Source organism: Elgaria multicarinata, chromosome 4 (genome assembly GCF_023053635.1).
Source record: "Elgaria multicarinata webbii isolate HBS135686 ecotype San Diego chromosome 4, rElgMul1.1.pri, whole genome shotgun sequence".
In the NCBI taxonomy this organism is placed as follows: domain Eukaryota; kingdom Metazoa; phylum Chordata; class Lepidosauria; order Squamata; family Anguidae; genus Elgaria; species Elgaria multicarinata.
In genome coordinates, this window is record NC_086174.1 from 33,512,834 (window position 1) to 33,528,238 (window position 15,405).

General features: G+C 40.4%; 1 protein-coding gene across 2 annotated transcripts in view; it reads left to right on the forward strand.

Moving 5' to 3' along the window:
• Window positions 1-825: 825 nt before the first annotated feature.
• KCTD3 (potassium channel tetramerization domain containing 3) overlaps window positions 826-15,405 on the forward strand; it is a 52,091-nt gene continuing 37,511 nt past the window's right edge. For both annotated transcript variants that reach the window (XR_010025366.1, XM_063124048.1), the window contains exons 1-5: window positions 826-1,039; window positions 9,079-9,132; window positions 11,613-11,658; window positions 12,542-12,615; window positions 14,844-14,902. Coding sequence is in view for 1 of the 2 variants with exons in the window: in XM_063124048.1 (XP_062980118.1) it covers window positions 966-1,039; window positions 9,079-9,132; window positions 11,613-11,658; window positions 12,542-12,615; window positions 14,844-14,902 (307 nt within the window). In the remaining variant the exon portion in view is untranslated. The remainder of the gene's footprint in view (window positions 1,040-9,078; window positions 9,133-11,612; window positions 11,659-12,541; window positions 12,616-14,843; window positions 14,903-15,405) is intronic.

Sequence of the window (15,405 nt, forward strand, 5' to 3'; positions counted from 1 at the left end):
GTCAATAGGCCCCAACAGTGGTCAGTGCACTTCAATACCGCTATAAAGCAGTAGTGAGGCTCCTGCATTTTATGCACCGCTTTCATAGTGCATTATCCTGCTTGGTGTAGATGAGCCCTATGTACCTTATGTCGAAACTATTGGCCCTGAGAAGGATTTGGGGGGGGGGGCTGCCACCCCCTTAGCTCCCCAGCAGTTGCGCATAAGGTTGGCAGTTTTGAAGATGCCCCAACTTTTGTAACATCTTTGCACCGTATGATTTAAGTATTTTCACAACGGCTCTTGGACTATTTAGGGGAGGAACACCTCCTGAAGACAAGTATATTTGGGAGTAAATTCAGTGGGGCTCGCCACGTGTAGGGCTCTGCTTCAAAATCTTCGTGTGTGCATTCACACGCAAATCCGGACCTAATAACCGGGCTCCTTCCAGCTTCGTCTGGGAACGCCGAGGCGAGGCGGCGAATTCAGCAGGCGTCGCCGCCGCCTGCAGCTCGACTCCTCCCAATGTTCCTCTCGTGCTTTCCCCTCCCTCCGCTCGCTCTCCCGCGCGAAGGAGCAGCCACCGTCGGTATTTTGTCCCTCGCGGAGTCCCCTCCTCCAGGTGCCGCGCGTTGCTATGGCATTTTCCGCCGTCGAGAGCAGCGACGTTTGCGGCCGGGAAGAGGGTCGGAGGCCGCGGTAGTGGCTCTGGCGGCGCGGTCTTCTTCGGCCGCCTGACGAGACAGACAACGCCGCCGCCGCCGCCGCCTCGGCTTCCCTTCCCACGCCCCGACCTGGCAGCCTTTCCCTCGGCGAGGCTGGTGGCTGTTGTGGCGGGCGGCGCGGCCTCGCTGGACGCTCCCTTTTTTCCCCCGGCTCCGCCGCCGCCGCCGCCGCCGCCTCCCCCCTCCCTCAACTCCGGGGTGGCGGCTGGCGGCGGCGGCGGCGACAGGCGGTGCTCGGAGCAAGAGTTGCTGCTGGGAAAGATGGCGGGGAACGGCGCGGGCTTCGCTGGTGCAGGCAGCGGGGAGATCATTCAGCTCAATGTCGGGGGTACCAGGTGAGCCGAACGAGGGGTTGGAAGGCTAGGATAGCAGCATGGACACCTGGGGATATTTGGAGATCGGGGGGCGGGCGGGCGGGCATGGTTTCAAGGGGGGCGGCGGGTTGCAGTGGGGAATTGGGGTGACTTTAGAGAGAAGATGCCTTTGGTCGAGGCAGGGCCCCGGGGAAAGCAGTGTCTGAGAGGGAGAGCTGTCGCCACTATACCCAACCCTCTCCCACTGGGTTTCGTGGGGATGGTATTTCACTAAACTACGTTGTGGCGGGATATGTGGGTGGGTGCTGGTTATCGATATCATGTGCATGATTCACTTGTGTTGAGCCTTCACAAAAAAAAAATCTCTAAAATCAAGGCAACGAAAAAAAAAGGTGCCTTTAAAAAAAGTGACATATTTATGGTTTTATCCAAATTTTTATTCCCTTTTTGTTTTAAAGATCCCAAATAATCCCGATGTTTGGATGTGAGGAAGTGAATGCAGTGTGCTCTAACTGCACTGCAATATGCAGGAATGCATACTTGTACTCTGAATTATAAATCCAGAGTAAATGAATTTGGTATTCATTCATAATCACTTAGGTGAATTGGAACCTCCGTTTCATTCATAAGCATTTACTGAAAGAGTGGAAAGGAAAAGACATGTATTAATCTCTCTTTAGCTCCTCTGCTTGTAAATACACTAAGAAGGTTGGGTAGCAGATGTGTTGTAAACAGTCCTGAATGTGCCATAAGAGAAGGAACTAAAAGCCCATATAGAGTTCTGGGAATTATGGGAGTTGCAGTCCAACACACTGAAAACTGAAATGCTTGGATCTCTTAGACCGTGCTGGAGAAAAATGCTGGATTTGAAGTGTGGAAACGAAGTCAAATATGAACAAAACTCATCCAATTGGGCAAATTTAACTTTGCCATTTGTAGGTAGGTGGGAATATCCACATACAAATATGAAAACCTCTTGTCAAGTATAGAATGTGTGTTGTAAATCTAGGCACTTTTCAGTTTCTTAAGATAGTCTTTTTTAAAACAACAACAACACTATTTCAGATACGGAATTCATGTATTTAGTGTGTGTATTTTTTAAATATTCAGCAGTGGGATCCTGATCTTTTCCTAATTGCTACTTCAGAGTATTTTAAAGTTACCACATCGATTCCGCCCAAGCACACCGCTCATACTTGAGAAGAAGCTCAGAAGTTCATTTGTAGTATTTGTGCTAGCATGTAGAATTCAGCCGTAAGAAATATTTCTTTGGAATAACTGCCTGGACAGTGAATTTTGGGGAAATCTGAGTGCACAGAGGCAAGGAAGAGGACAAGGTTTGGGTAACAAGGAGTGCTACAATCTCTCCTTTCTTCACTATCTGCACTCCCATAGCCTTGTTGCATGATACGGGGACCTGCTCACATTACTGCCAACATGCTTTGTTGAGGGATTCAGTCTCATGATGCTGAGCCCAGGGACAGTTATTATATTGTTTTTACTAGTTTGCCAGCTGCAAGAATATTTTTGGTTATGAGTGTGTGTGTGTAAATTGCATGGAACTGCGGCTATACTTTAAAAATTCAAATACAAGTAATGGAAAAAAATAGTTGTTGTTTTTTAAAAAAAGTTCTAGCCTCACATTTTTGGGAATCATTATCAAATGCGTAGATGGTAGACTTGAAAGAGGCTCAAGAAATATTTCAGATTTCTAGGGTGTTGAGCAGCCAGTTGCTTGGGATATTTCTAGCTCTGATTAGGAACCAGTAAGAGTCTTCTCTAGTTTATAGACTTTGTTTTTAAGATACATTTGCTGAAATAATTAGAGATGTAATAGAATAGATTCTCAAGCCTTTTCCTATTGAGCCTGAAATCACTGGTTTCTGCCCATATGTAAGAACTATAATACCTAGCATTTATACACAGCACTTCAAATTTTCTAAGTACTTTGGATAAATTATACCAGTAATTCTTACAATCTCTCTGTAAGATTGGTCAGTATTATCTATATATTTATGGGGAGAGGACAGGAAGGCTCAAAAAGTGGTGCCGCCTCTAAAGCTACTTAGTAGTGTTTGGCTGAAATTTGAAATGGTGATTTTCCAGGTCATACTCCCTCAGTTTACCTTTACATTTATTACATATTTATACTGCCCAATAGCTAAAGCTCTCCAGGTGGTGTACTATTAAAACCATAAAAATACATTAAGTACACAATAGATTTAAAACATTAAAAGTTTAGGAATTTTATATAAAATCAGATAAATTACAGTCCAGGGAAAGCCTGTGTGAAGAGGTATGTTTTTAGGAGGTGTTTAAAAGATATTACATTTTCAAACTGCTGAACTGCATGAGGGAGGGATTTCCAGAGGGTGGGTGCCGCTGTAGAGGAGACCCGCCACCGAGGTTCTTCTTGGCGACATTCCGTTCGTTTCGGAATGGCCAGCAGGATCTCCTCTGAAGATTGTAACTGTCATTTGGGTATATATAAATTTAATCCTATACATGTGTATCATGTATCCCATTGAGTTAAATAGAGCTTATTTATTTATTTATTTTTATTATTGCATTTATATCCCACCTTTTTTCCTCCAAGGAACCCAAGGCAGTGTACATATTCCTCCTCCTCTCCATTTTATCCTCACAACAACAACCCTGCGAGGTAGGTTGGGCTGAGAGTCTGTGACTGGTCCAAAGTCACCCAGTGGGTTTCCATGGTCGAGTGGGGACTAGAACCCAGATCTCCCGACTCCCAGTTCAACACTTTAGCCACTATACCACACTTATCTCAAGGTAAGTGGGTACAGGATTGCAGCCTTAGCCTATAATTCATTCCCTCTCAGCAAGATAAAATTGATACATCTGTATGTTTACTCCGGTCTCCAGCTGTAGAGCATGGACTGAAAATTATAAACATGATTAAAAACCCATCTTAGTGTGACATAAAGCTCACATAATATAAACAAGAGAGCGTGATTTCCTGGTACTTTGACATTCATCCCATAGTTTATGCATGCATGAAGCAGGATCCCTAAGATTACTGAACTCATATTTTACTATAATGCCAGCCTATAATTATGATGAAACAGGGGTAGAGATGATAAACATGTCGAGTAACCTGCGTAGTTGTGTAATTATAAGATAACTAACTGTAGTTTAAGACTAAAGTTCTGTAGAACTTCAGCAGAATTAAATAGAAGACATTGGCTTGGATTGTAAGAGAAGTGGATGTAAGGAAAGTTTCTCATACGTTACTCTCCTGTTGGATCCCACACACCCCATCCCACATAGTTCAGAAGGAACACCACCACCGTCCAGAGTCTTTTTCCAGGGTTGCAGTGGATTCAAGGCAAGGTACGAGACAGGAAACTTAGGGTTCATGCCTCTGTATGATGCATGCAAACATATCTAAACAATTGATGATCAAAGTAAACTAACATGATAAAGATGCAGTTACTTTAAAAAAATAGAGCAGAACGAACTGAAGGAATTGTTTTAAATGTTGTAGTCTTCCTTCAATCTTCCTTAATTGTTGTAGTCTGGAACTCTGAACCTTATGTGTTTCTCTTTTCAAGAGATAATTTTGGGTACTTTTGAAAATTAATAAAATTAATTTAAAATACTAAACTGCGGCGGTGACCCATTTTGTTGTTCCAAAGCCTTTTCCAAGCTTTGTAGTATGTTTTCAGGTTTTTCTTTTGCTTCTGTTAGTGCTAGATTCCCCCTAATATTAAAGATGCAAATAATGGGCCTCCTGAAAAAAAGATTTTATTTTTGAGGATTCTCCAAAACTGAGGTAATCAGTTATATTCATTTAGGGAGCAACACTGTGGCACCTAGTCAGAGTCTGGGGTGGCCATAGGATAATTCAGGATCCTGTATCTGAGATCCACTCCAACCATGGATCTAGGGATCTGCACCCGTTCCCCTTGCAGCCGGCACATTTCTTTACTAGGTTGACAGTCCTAGGGTTTGTGTGGTGACAGGAGATGGAATGTGGGATTCTCTAGTCATTGTATATCTTCTGACTAAGACCTTAGTTAGACTGGGTGAAATCCCGGGGCGAACCCTGGGATCGTCCCTATGCGTCCACATGACTCACAGGGGATCCCAGGATCAGGGAGGGATGATCCCTCCCTTGCCCCAGGGTCTTGTCTTCCCCTTTGGGCCCGCTTTTTCCGCTGTCCTGGGTTGAGCCCGAGACCGCGGAAGATGTGGCCTCTTGCCGTGGCACCGTGCGATTCCTCGCACGGCGCATGACCGTTCATGGGCTCCTGTTTCTTTAAAAATATTTTTTAAAATGGCAGGCGCTACGCCTCTCTTCCTGAGGTTGTTGCGCCTCACGTGTAAACGGAGGAGGGATCTCACGTTAATCACAATGTGAGATCTTTCCTCATTTTCCTCGTCTGTCGCGGACTATAAGGTAGTCTAGCTAAGGCCTAAGTATTGCTGACAGTGTCCTGGACTTTCCAACATCTCTCAATTTTTTTTTTATTTGCTCAGGCAGAAGACAGTTATAGTGGAGAAGCTAAGATGAGGTTGAGTGATCAGCAGCAGAGGTGCTATGGCATTAACAAATTTCCACCTGGAATCTTTGAAGACGTCGTGATGCAGTTAGGAAGCTGCTTTATATTGAGTCACACTATTGATCAATGTAGCCCAGTATTTCAACATGACTGACAGATTCTGTAGGACTTCAGGCAGGATTCTTTCCAGCCCTACCTGGAGATCAGACTTGGGAGCCTATGCGTGCAAAACATGTGCTCTACTGACCCTACCCAGGAGGTATTTGACAACACCGGGGGTACTCCAAGTCTTTCAACCAGTATGCAGGTACAAGTCACAGAGATTCCTGCAGTGCTGATCATTTTAACCTCTTCACAATTCCTGTCTTCTGCCTGAAGCAAATAATAAAATATTTATTATTTATTTATTACTGCATTTATATCCCGCCTTTTTCCCCTCCAAGGAACCCAAGGTGGCGAACATAATCCTCCTCTCCACTTTATCCTCACAACAACATCCCTGTGAGGTGGGTTGGGCTGAGAGTCTGTGACTGGCCCAAAGTCACCCAGTGGGTTTCCATGGCTGAGTGGGGACTAGAACCTGGATCTCCCGACTCCCAGTCCAACACTTTAGCTACTACACCACACTGCCTTTTAAATATGTATTTAAAAGGTTAAGATATATCATAAGGTCCAGGGCATTGTCAGCAACATCTAGCCAAACAATATACTGATCCCTAACTTGATGTTATTACAGTATTGTTTGAATATAAATTGCTATAATTAAATTACAATTGCTCTGTGAAATATAACTTGATATTTAGTTGCTGTTATCTGAACAAGGTGCACTTAGAGGGGTGAATAGTACATACACTTGATAAAATATTATAACAGTTGTGTCCTTGCATAAGTTCACAGTAGCATTTTATCAGTCTAATAAAGTTTTGACGCAGCAAAACGTTAGTTTCTGTATGTCCGAAGTAGACGTATGCTCAGTCATGATAATACTTCATATCTAGTAAGCTGAGTGTTGCTTTAGAAATTACGGTTGTAATAGCAAGCACTGAATTTGTAAGAACGAGCTATAGCATAATCATTAAATAATTGAAATTATTATCCTTTAGACAACTGTATGTAAGGGAAAGTATGAATCACTTCTAAATTGAGGGCCTAGCACCCTTAAACATGGTACATATCTTTTGTTGGGGGAGAGGGAAATAGCTTTGGAATACCTTCTTCAGTTCTCTTTAAGATTATAGATTTTGTAAATAAAACACCATGGTCCTGAGAGCACTATGTGTGTTCGACATGTGTTATGAAGTAAAATAACTTTAATGTCTTGGGAAAAGTCTAGATTGGGGGTCAAAACGTCTGGTTTACATTGTTTGTGGATGACATTCATCAACTAGACTATTCTGCCATCTTCATTTCTGTAGAATTTGTGTGTGAGCTCTTTAGGATTATACCGTTAACCCAAGCATGTAATCAAATTGGAGGCAAAAATATGTAGTCAAATACAGATATACAATTAGCAGCAATCAACCATTATTAATAGCATTTAAACATGATGATTTATTTCATTAGAATTCTTGGTGGTCCCTATTTACAAGTGAAAAGCTTTACTTGTATAATGCTGTATTTGTTTAAGCTAGGGTGGAGTTTGTCATATTAAATAGATTAATGATGGTATTGGGTGACATCCAGCTTAGTGTAAGTGAAATGTGCTTGTGCAACAGGACTCCCCCCCCCCTGCATTTGCCAGCCACCCCCCAAATCTGTTCCAAAGAGTAAATTTGGAAGGCTGTAGGGGGATCTGTTCAGCCAGTATTAGTATTAACATTGGATTAATTTCTGAAAACCAAAACATAAACTGGATAGTTTAATTTGCTTTATTATGAAAACTCTGATAACAATGGCTATCATTCCTACCCAGGATATAGCCTACTTCTATCCCATTATTTCACATTTGCCTAAAAGTAGATCTGATTTTCATACGTTAACTCGGGTGTGGAACCTTCAGCCCACATTGCATTGTTCCTTGTATCTTCTTGGTCCATACTTTTATGTTTATTGGCGCTGAATTATCTTTCAACTATTCATGTTTGTTGGCTTCTTCAACACTTGAAGAATATAGCAAATTCTATAAATTCTATAATAAACATTATAGAATAACCTCTGTACTCATGCCATTTTTAAAGCATTTTATGCTTAGGATTGGAAGAGTGTTTACATTATGTTCTATAAGACTTGTAGTGTATGTTCTGATACAAACCTACATCTGAAAAGTTAATGAAAAAAAGTTGCTCTGATCAATTGTTTTTCTGGCAGGAGAGACAAATTCTTACTTTTTATAGTTTTCAATCTCAGAATGCCTACTCTGTATTGAGCCCTTTGTTCAGAGAAGACTTGGTTTGTCTTGCTTTTATTACACAACTGCATCAAACTTGCATTGTGTGCAATGCAGAAACACTCATATGGTATCTATTTTTTAAAAAAATAGTTGGATACTGATATTTTCATGCAAAATACAATGGGACTGTTAGAATGGCTGGTGAATAAAGGGAGACATGATAGAGGCGTTCAAAATTATGCATGGTGTGGTGAAACTGGATAGGGAAACAGTTTTCTCCCTCTCCCAAAATACTAGAACCAGAGATTATCTCATGAAACTGAATAGTGGAGGATTCAGGACAGATAAGAAGAAGTTCTTTCCACTATGGAATTAACTATCACTACCACTTGGGCAGCTTTAAAAGGAAAGGAGACAAATTCATGGAGGATAAGGCTATCAATGGCTATTTAGACATGAGGTTGTATACTACCTCCAGCATCAGGGACACTAAGGCCATAGCTAGACCTAAGGTTTATCCCAGGATCATCCCAGGTTCGTCCCTGCCTGAGCACTGGATGACCTGTGTGGCACTTAGATGAACAGGTTTGACCCCCGGACAATCCTGGGATAAACCTTAGGTCTAGCTATGGCCTAGGTTTAGGTACAGTATTTGCTAGGGAATACTAGCAGAAGGGTGCTATTGTATTCATGTCTTATTCTGAGTTTGCCGCAGGTGTTGGGTGTGAACAGAATGCTGGACTAGGTAGAACTTTGGTCTAATCCAGCAAGGCTGCTCTTATGTTCTTAATAACAAAACACAAGACTTGTGCTATTAGACCCTAAATCATCCAGCCTTGATCCAGCTAAAGGTCATGATTAAGTACCATTGAAATTGGACTAACTTGTTGCTTGTAACTTGTTCCATTGTTCTCAATGGGATAGTCACAACTAATTTTAGCTGGATTGGGGCCTTGTAGATTACTTTCTTAATGCTTGTGTACTGTATTTGTTCATTCTCAGAAGAATACATCAAAGAAATAGGTTGGATATTACATCTTTCAGGTATTGATGAAATAAATATATCTCAAGTTTTCATAACGCTGCATTCAAGCACTATTTCCCCTAAGTGTGAAAGAGTTAACCTATAAGTAAAAATGTACTGTGTGTTGTCATGGTCAGTGAGAGTAAATTGCAGTACTTGACTTTTAATATTTATTTTCCAGGTTCAGCACTTCAAGACAAACACTAATGTGGATTCCAGACTCCTTTTTTTCCAGGTATTTTGCAGACTGAGCCTATGTACATTTACTTGGAAGTAAGTCTAAATTCATAGAAATTTACTTCCCAGTAAATATGCATAGGATTGCAACCTTAATGAATTACTTTATTAGATGTGTGTGTGTGTGTGTGTGTGTGTGTGTGTGTTTCTATGTATATAAAATTAGCATTATATTTTTATCTTGAGACAGTGTATTGTGTATGATTTTGTTTTACTATTAAAAGCTATTGTGACTTGCAATACAAACTTCCAAACTATCTCCTTTTCATTTGTCTCTTTGCAGTAAGAAAAATGGGTTAACAGTGATGCATTTTAATAGGACATGTGTATCTATGGAATGTGAAATATCCAGATATTTCACATATTTGTATAAGTTTGATTTCCCTCCCCCATCATAGCATATTTAGCTGCCCTTCCGACACTCACTTCTGTTTTTTCAAATATGTTGTCATATTAGACTAAGGCCATAGCTAGACCTAAGGTTTATCCCAGGATCATCCCGGGTTCGTCCCTGCCTGAGCGCTGGATGCCCTGTGTGGCACTTAGATGAACAGGCTTGACCCCAGGACAATCCTGGGATAAACCTTAGGTCTAGCTATGGCTTAAGAGTATCCATAACTAGCTTTAGAAGAGTTCTCTAATACCAGTTGTCTTCTGATATATAATACCTATAAGTAGTGAAGTGAACCAGATCTGATACAACTTTTTTATGGACTAAATGTATGGAAAGTACTCTTTGTACAATAATGTTGGGTGTGTGTATTAGAGATGCTCATTGATATTATAATTCTGACTGGAACAGCATATTATGTTGCTGATTCATGCAAGTAAACTCTGATGGCTGCTTCTTCTCTGCAAAAGAGCATTGGAAGGGATAGATTTGCAGTGGAAGAGGCATGGGGAAAGGATACTGAACCCTCTTGCATTTCAACTCTTCCTGTTCTGCCTGAGTCAGACTTTTTTTCTCACCATGGAATTCCAGGCATTTGTTTATTTGGGGTGGGGGAGTTTCAGGACAAAAGTGGCAGATGGGAAAGGATAAAGCACAGCTCTCCTATTGTTTCTCTACTGGGGACAGGACAGGAGAGCACTTGTAGGGGAGAACTGGAAGAAGGAGGAAGGAGTTTGTAATCCCTCCCATGCCCTCTAATTCTTTCCTGCAAATGCCTGACATAAGCTTTATGATAGCAAACACATACGCGCACACACACACACACACATAGAGATGTGAAGGCCAGGAGGGAAAGCCTTTTTTGTTTTTTTCCGAAAAATTGAAAAAAATGCAGAAAAAATGGATTATGGAATGTTTTACTTTAGCATGATGAATAAAATGTTTAAGACAAGATATTCATATATTTACTTCTCCAAATGATTTCTAAAAACTATGTACAGTATTACATAGTACAGTACAGATTATTACAATTTCTGTGCACCGAGGGCAAGCATGTCCTAGGTTGCAAACTGAGACTACAACTCTCAAATGTAAGATGCATTCCTGCCTCTAGGGGGCACTGTCATTGAAACAGAGACTGAAACTGATAGTGATAGCTTTAGCTCAGAAAAATGAGTCTGCTTAAATTTCATGCATATTCAATACATCTTGGTCCCCCCTTTTTCTCAGTTCTTTTTATGGGAATGGGTGCTTTATGTCTGCTTGACACTGTGGAGGACTAGTGGAGACATGTTTTTTTCTTTGTTACTAATGTTGATGGTTTCTTCTGTGTGTGTTTTTCCAATTGTTTTTTGCCTGCTCCTCGTAAACTGGCAAAACCAAAGAGCTACAGTTCAGGAGCTTGTAGCTCCATTTGTTACCAAAAAAAAAAAAGTAAAAATTTTAAAAAGTAAATTCAGTTTGTAATAATTGCTTGACTACACTGTACTTTTAATATACCAAATGTGATAATTTTATGCCAAACCAACTTGTACATAATTACATATTATGTTCCTAAAGTAACAAAGTGACTTTCAATCTGTAAAAAGTGCTAATATTGCATTTTTTTCAATTTTTGCAAAAAATTCCATTTGGGGGAAAAATGTTTTTTTCCCGTGGGTTCAAAATTTCCAGAAATTTTACATCTCTCTCTACACACACACACACACACACACACACACGGTAAGTTATAGTATTTTCAGTAAATTGTAGCAGCAGGGTTTTGGGACTCTCGATTAAAAAACAAACCATACACATTTGCATGGATCCTAACTTTTGTTCCATGAATGCAGCAGGGCTTTCGCATCCACCCTTTCACTCTGCAGCATTCTTCACCCTTTGAAAATCTGTATTTGGGGAATGCAGGGGTTCTTGGCAATGATAAGAGATGTGATGTGGGGTCCTGCAGAGGGGAGTTGTCAGAAAGCACCTCCTCCCTTATGGGAATGGAAGAGCAATGTAGGATCGAGGTCAATTTTTTTTTGTCTCTTGTTTTCCTCATGTCTTTGTATGAAATTAGATTGTATCTTGGATTTTTTTTCTTTCAGTTTGCTGAGTGGAAGAATTTCAACACTGAAAGATGAAACTGGTGCTGTGAGTATTCTGTTTGTTTTTAATTTGTTACGACATGAATTTGGTTCTCGTGTTAAGCTTAGTGGTTGACACTGTTGGTTACATCCAGGATAACTCTCACAGTCCCATGTGTCTAAATGCTCAAGCTTTAAGAGTTATAAATCAATGTAAAATTAAGGTGTTGTTAATATTGGTTCATAGCTTACAATCCTGGTTGATATCTTAAGTTATATCTTAAACCACACAGCTGAGATAAGGTCTAATCCCAAAAATTGAGGTAGATTACAGCAACCACACACATTTATAAACCAGCCTGATCTGCCTGAAGACTGATTCTACGTGTACAGAATCTTGTTGTATGTTCCAAGCCACAGAAGAGCTTCTCAAAGAAATGGCCCTTGACTTGTAATGTATCTGATTAATATGAGCTCAACAAATTTGTATTCTAAGTCAGATAATTATGAGTTATGGGAACATTTCTAGATAAATGGAGGGAATCTGCTCTCGTTCTTGTACTTTCCAGAGGTGAAAGTATCATTTCAACAGGTCTGCTAAGGCTATTTAGTGTAGTTGTGGTAAGAAAATTAGTTAGAAAAAAGTCCTTTTTTATTTAATAAAGTCAGTTTTTTTATTAGATAAAGATTTTGTGCTGTATATAGGTTAAAGTATTAACAAAATTAAGCATTTTTAGGTCACATTGATTTCAACCACACTGAAACACCTGCTTAAACTGCTCCCATTAAAATAAATGAGACATAAGTGTGAATAATTAGGGCAGGGTTGTGTTCCTATTGTAAAACAACTTTTTAATTATTTTTCTTTTTTTATGGTGTTATTTTGTTAATAAAAAATTGATAAAAAACAACTGTGCAAAGCTAATAAATTGGCTCTCTTTTCTTTGTAGATATTTATTGATAGAGATCCTGCAGCATTTGCGCCTATTCTAAATTTTCTTCGCACAAAGGAATTAGATTTTCGGTAAGAAATTCTACGTTAATTCTCACTGTCATTTTAAAAACTTCTGGAGGAAGGTGTTCATAAAATACTCTTAAGATCAATGAAAATCAATTTCAAAAACCTTGTAGTTGTTGTAGAGGTTGCAGTACCACCCCCTTGGATTCCACAGAATAATCCATTCTAAAATCTTTGAGGCGCATTTCTGCAGAAGTTCTAGGGGGTCCACTTATTTATAGCAGAATCTATTGGGTCTTCTTTAAACTTTTGCAGAAGGTTTAGACTATCCTCTGTGGATCTCATACTGGGCAGGTTCGCACATCATGCCATACTATGCTGTGAGTAAGTCACGAAGGTTGTTTGTTTGCGGAACATCCCATGGTAAGCCCGGCAGACAATCGGGCTTGCTGTGTCTTGTTCTCCCCCCCTTTCCCTGCTCCAGCTCTGGCACATATCCTGGGGGATTTTGTGGCAAAATTCTATCTTGCCTCCCACACCCTATTCTGATCGCTACCCCTTTTTGTTTCCCGGCTTCCCCCCCCCCCCCCAGTGTCTAAAAAATGTGCAATAAATTATTTTATTGGTGGTTTTATTGTGTAGTATGTGTAGCCTTGCCTGATTAATTTCCTTTTAGGTTTCAGCTGTCAAAAGCAGCATCTAAATGAAGTAGGTAATGTACAAGGAAATTGACAAGCTGAGATTGCATATAGGCAAATTTGTGCACAGTTGCAACAGTTGCCCAACTCCAACTTTTCCATTTACTTCCCAGTCTTTAAATTTGCCCACATTTCTCTTCCATTTACTTCCTAGATCTAAAATTAGTGCAAATATTCCTGACAGGGTTTTTTTTGGGAAAAAATCCTTAGATGGTGGCAGAATGGGATGGCGCTAATAAGGCACCAGCAGTATTTATACAAACCCCTCTCCATGGGGTCCTGTTCACTCCGTTCTATGCAGCCATCTTAAGGTTATTTAAAAAAATTGTCAGGGAACTGCAATAACCACAGTAATAACTCTTCCAAAAAGGAGCTGTGAAAAGTGAAGGGAGTTAATATCTCCCCTTTCTGGATTAGCTGGAAAGTTCAGGAAGTATTGAAAAGGTAGAGGACTCTAAGAAGTGTCAGTTTCACTTCTTAGTCTATATGCAACTTCTTAGCCTATATGCAGCCTCGTCTTGTCAATTTCCTTGCATGTTAGCTACTCCCTTTGATAGTGGAAACATACAAGGAAATTGATCAGGCAAGACTACACTATCAAAAAGCCATAAGTGTGCACTTGCACAGGACCAGCAAAAATAATAATTTTAAAAAAATTGATCACTATTGCGCATTATTAAGGCATTAAAAAAAAGTCTGGGGAACAAGGGACGGTCCTTCTGATGTGCCTTTTCAGCATTGGTGGAAGGACGGTTACTGGCGAGATAGCAAACAGCAAGTGGCACAGACTTCTTTTGCTGCTCTTGCTAAGCGGTTCTGTAGCCCACCTCCGCAACCCACGTGATAAAATCAACCTTCTGGGTTCTGATGACACAACAGCCCACCATGGGCATGAACAACCCTACAACAAGCCATGGGTTGTTTGTGAAAAATAAGCCTACTCATTATGGGTACCCACATGGCTACCCATTATGGGTTGTTATGTTGTGCAAAGCCAGTCTTTCTCTAGCCTTTAGCGCATGGGCCACAAAGCTTCTGATACAATCTCGTGACCAAAGTCTCAAGACATGAGACATCTGTACAGTCTTTGTGGCCAAATGCTTGAAATGGTTCAGCCCAAATGAGAGCTAAGCCCACCTTTCTTTTGTGTATTTAGTCTGATTGTGAGAGAGACGTATACACCCACCCCATCTGACAATGCCTAGGTGTGTGTGTGTGTGTGTGTGTGTGTGTGTGTGTGTGCATTGGATTGGACTCTTAGTCAACACATTCTACTATATGTATCCCAAAAGACTTTAGTTCTTTGATTTTTACTGTTCATAACAGTAGCAGTTAAATTAAAGAATAGAGATTTCAGTTCAGTGAATCGGATTCAATATACTTCCTTAAGATTTTAATGTAACTTGAATTTTTCTAGATGTTTCTGATAATAAATAGCATGTAAATCTATTTTCAGTTGACAGGTAGTTTTTGCGTGTGAAAATAAAACTTCTCATATGAGATTGAGTTTTAACTTTCATTTAGAATTTTAATTTCTGTGCTGAAACTACCTTGTTTATTTTTTAAATAGTATTTATATTTTCTACCATTTTACAGGGGAGTAAGCATTAATGTGCTCAGGCATGAAGCAGAATTTTATGGAATCACACCTTTAGGTAAATATATGTATTTACATTGTTCACTAGTTTGAACTTTGTGATTCGCTAGTTAGTTTGAATTACCATTGTAATTCAGTGGATTTTAATTACCTTTTTTAATGAAACAATGGAGTATCCAGAATGTTAACAACTCATATCATAATTGGAGTCTGTATAGTAAATAATAATGAAATGACAGTTCTCAACCAAGAACTTTTGGCTCAGAAGGAAGGGGGGAAAGAACCAAAAGGAGAGCAAAATTGCCCTTTTGGGGGTGGGGTGGGCAGTTCAGCAGCAGCAAAGAGCTCCTTCCAGTGGCCACCGTTCCTGCTGCCACCGCCCAGAAACTATGTGAAAGTTGCACTATGTACATCATCCCCTCAGATGGATTCTAGGGGGAAAGTGGCAGCTGGTGGCCACTGGGAAGCTTACTGCTACTAAGACCCACCTCCCCACTAATTTCCACCACCAAGGTGATCCCCGGGATCATCCCTGTGCATCCACATGACACACAGGGGATC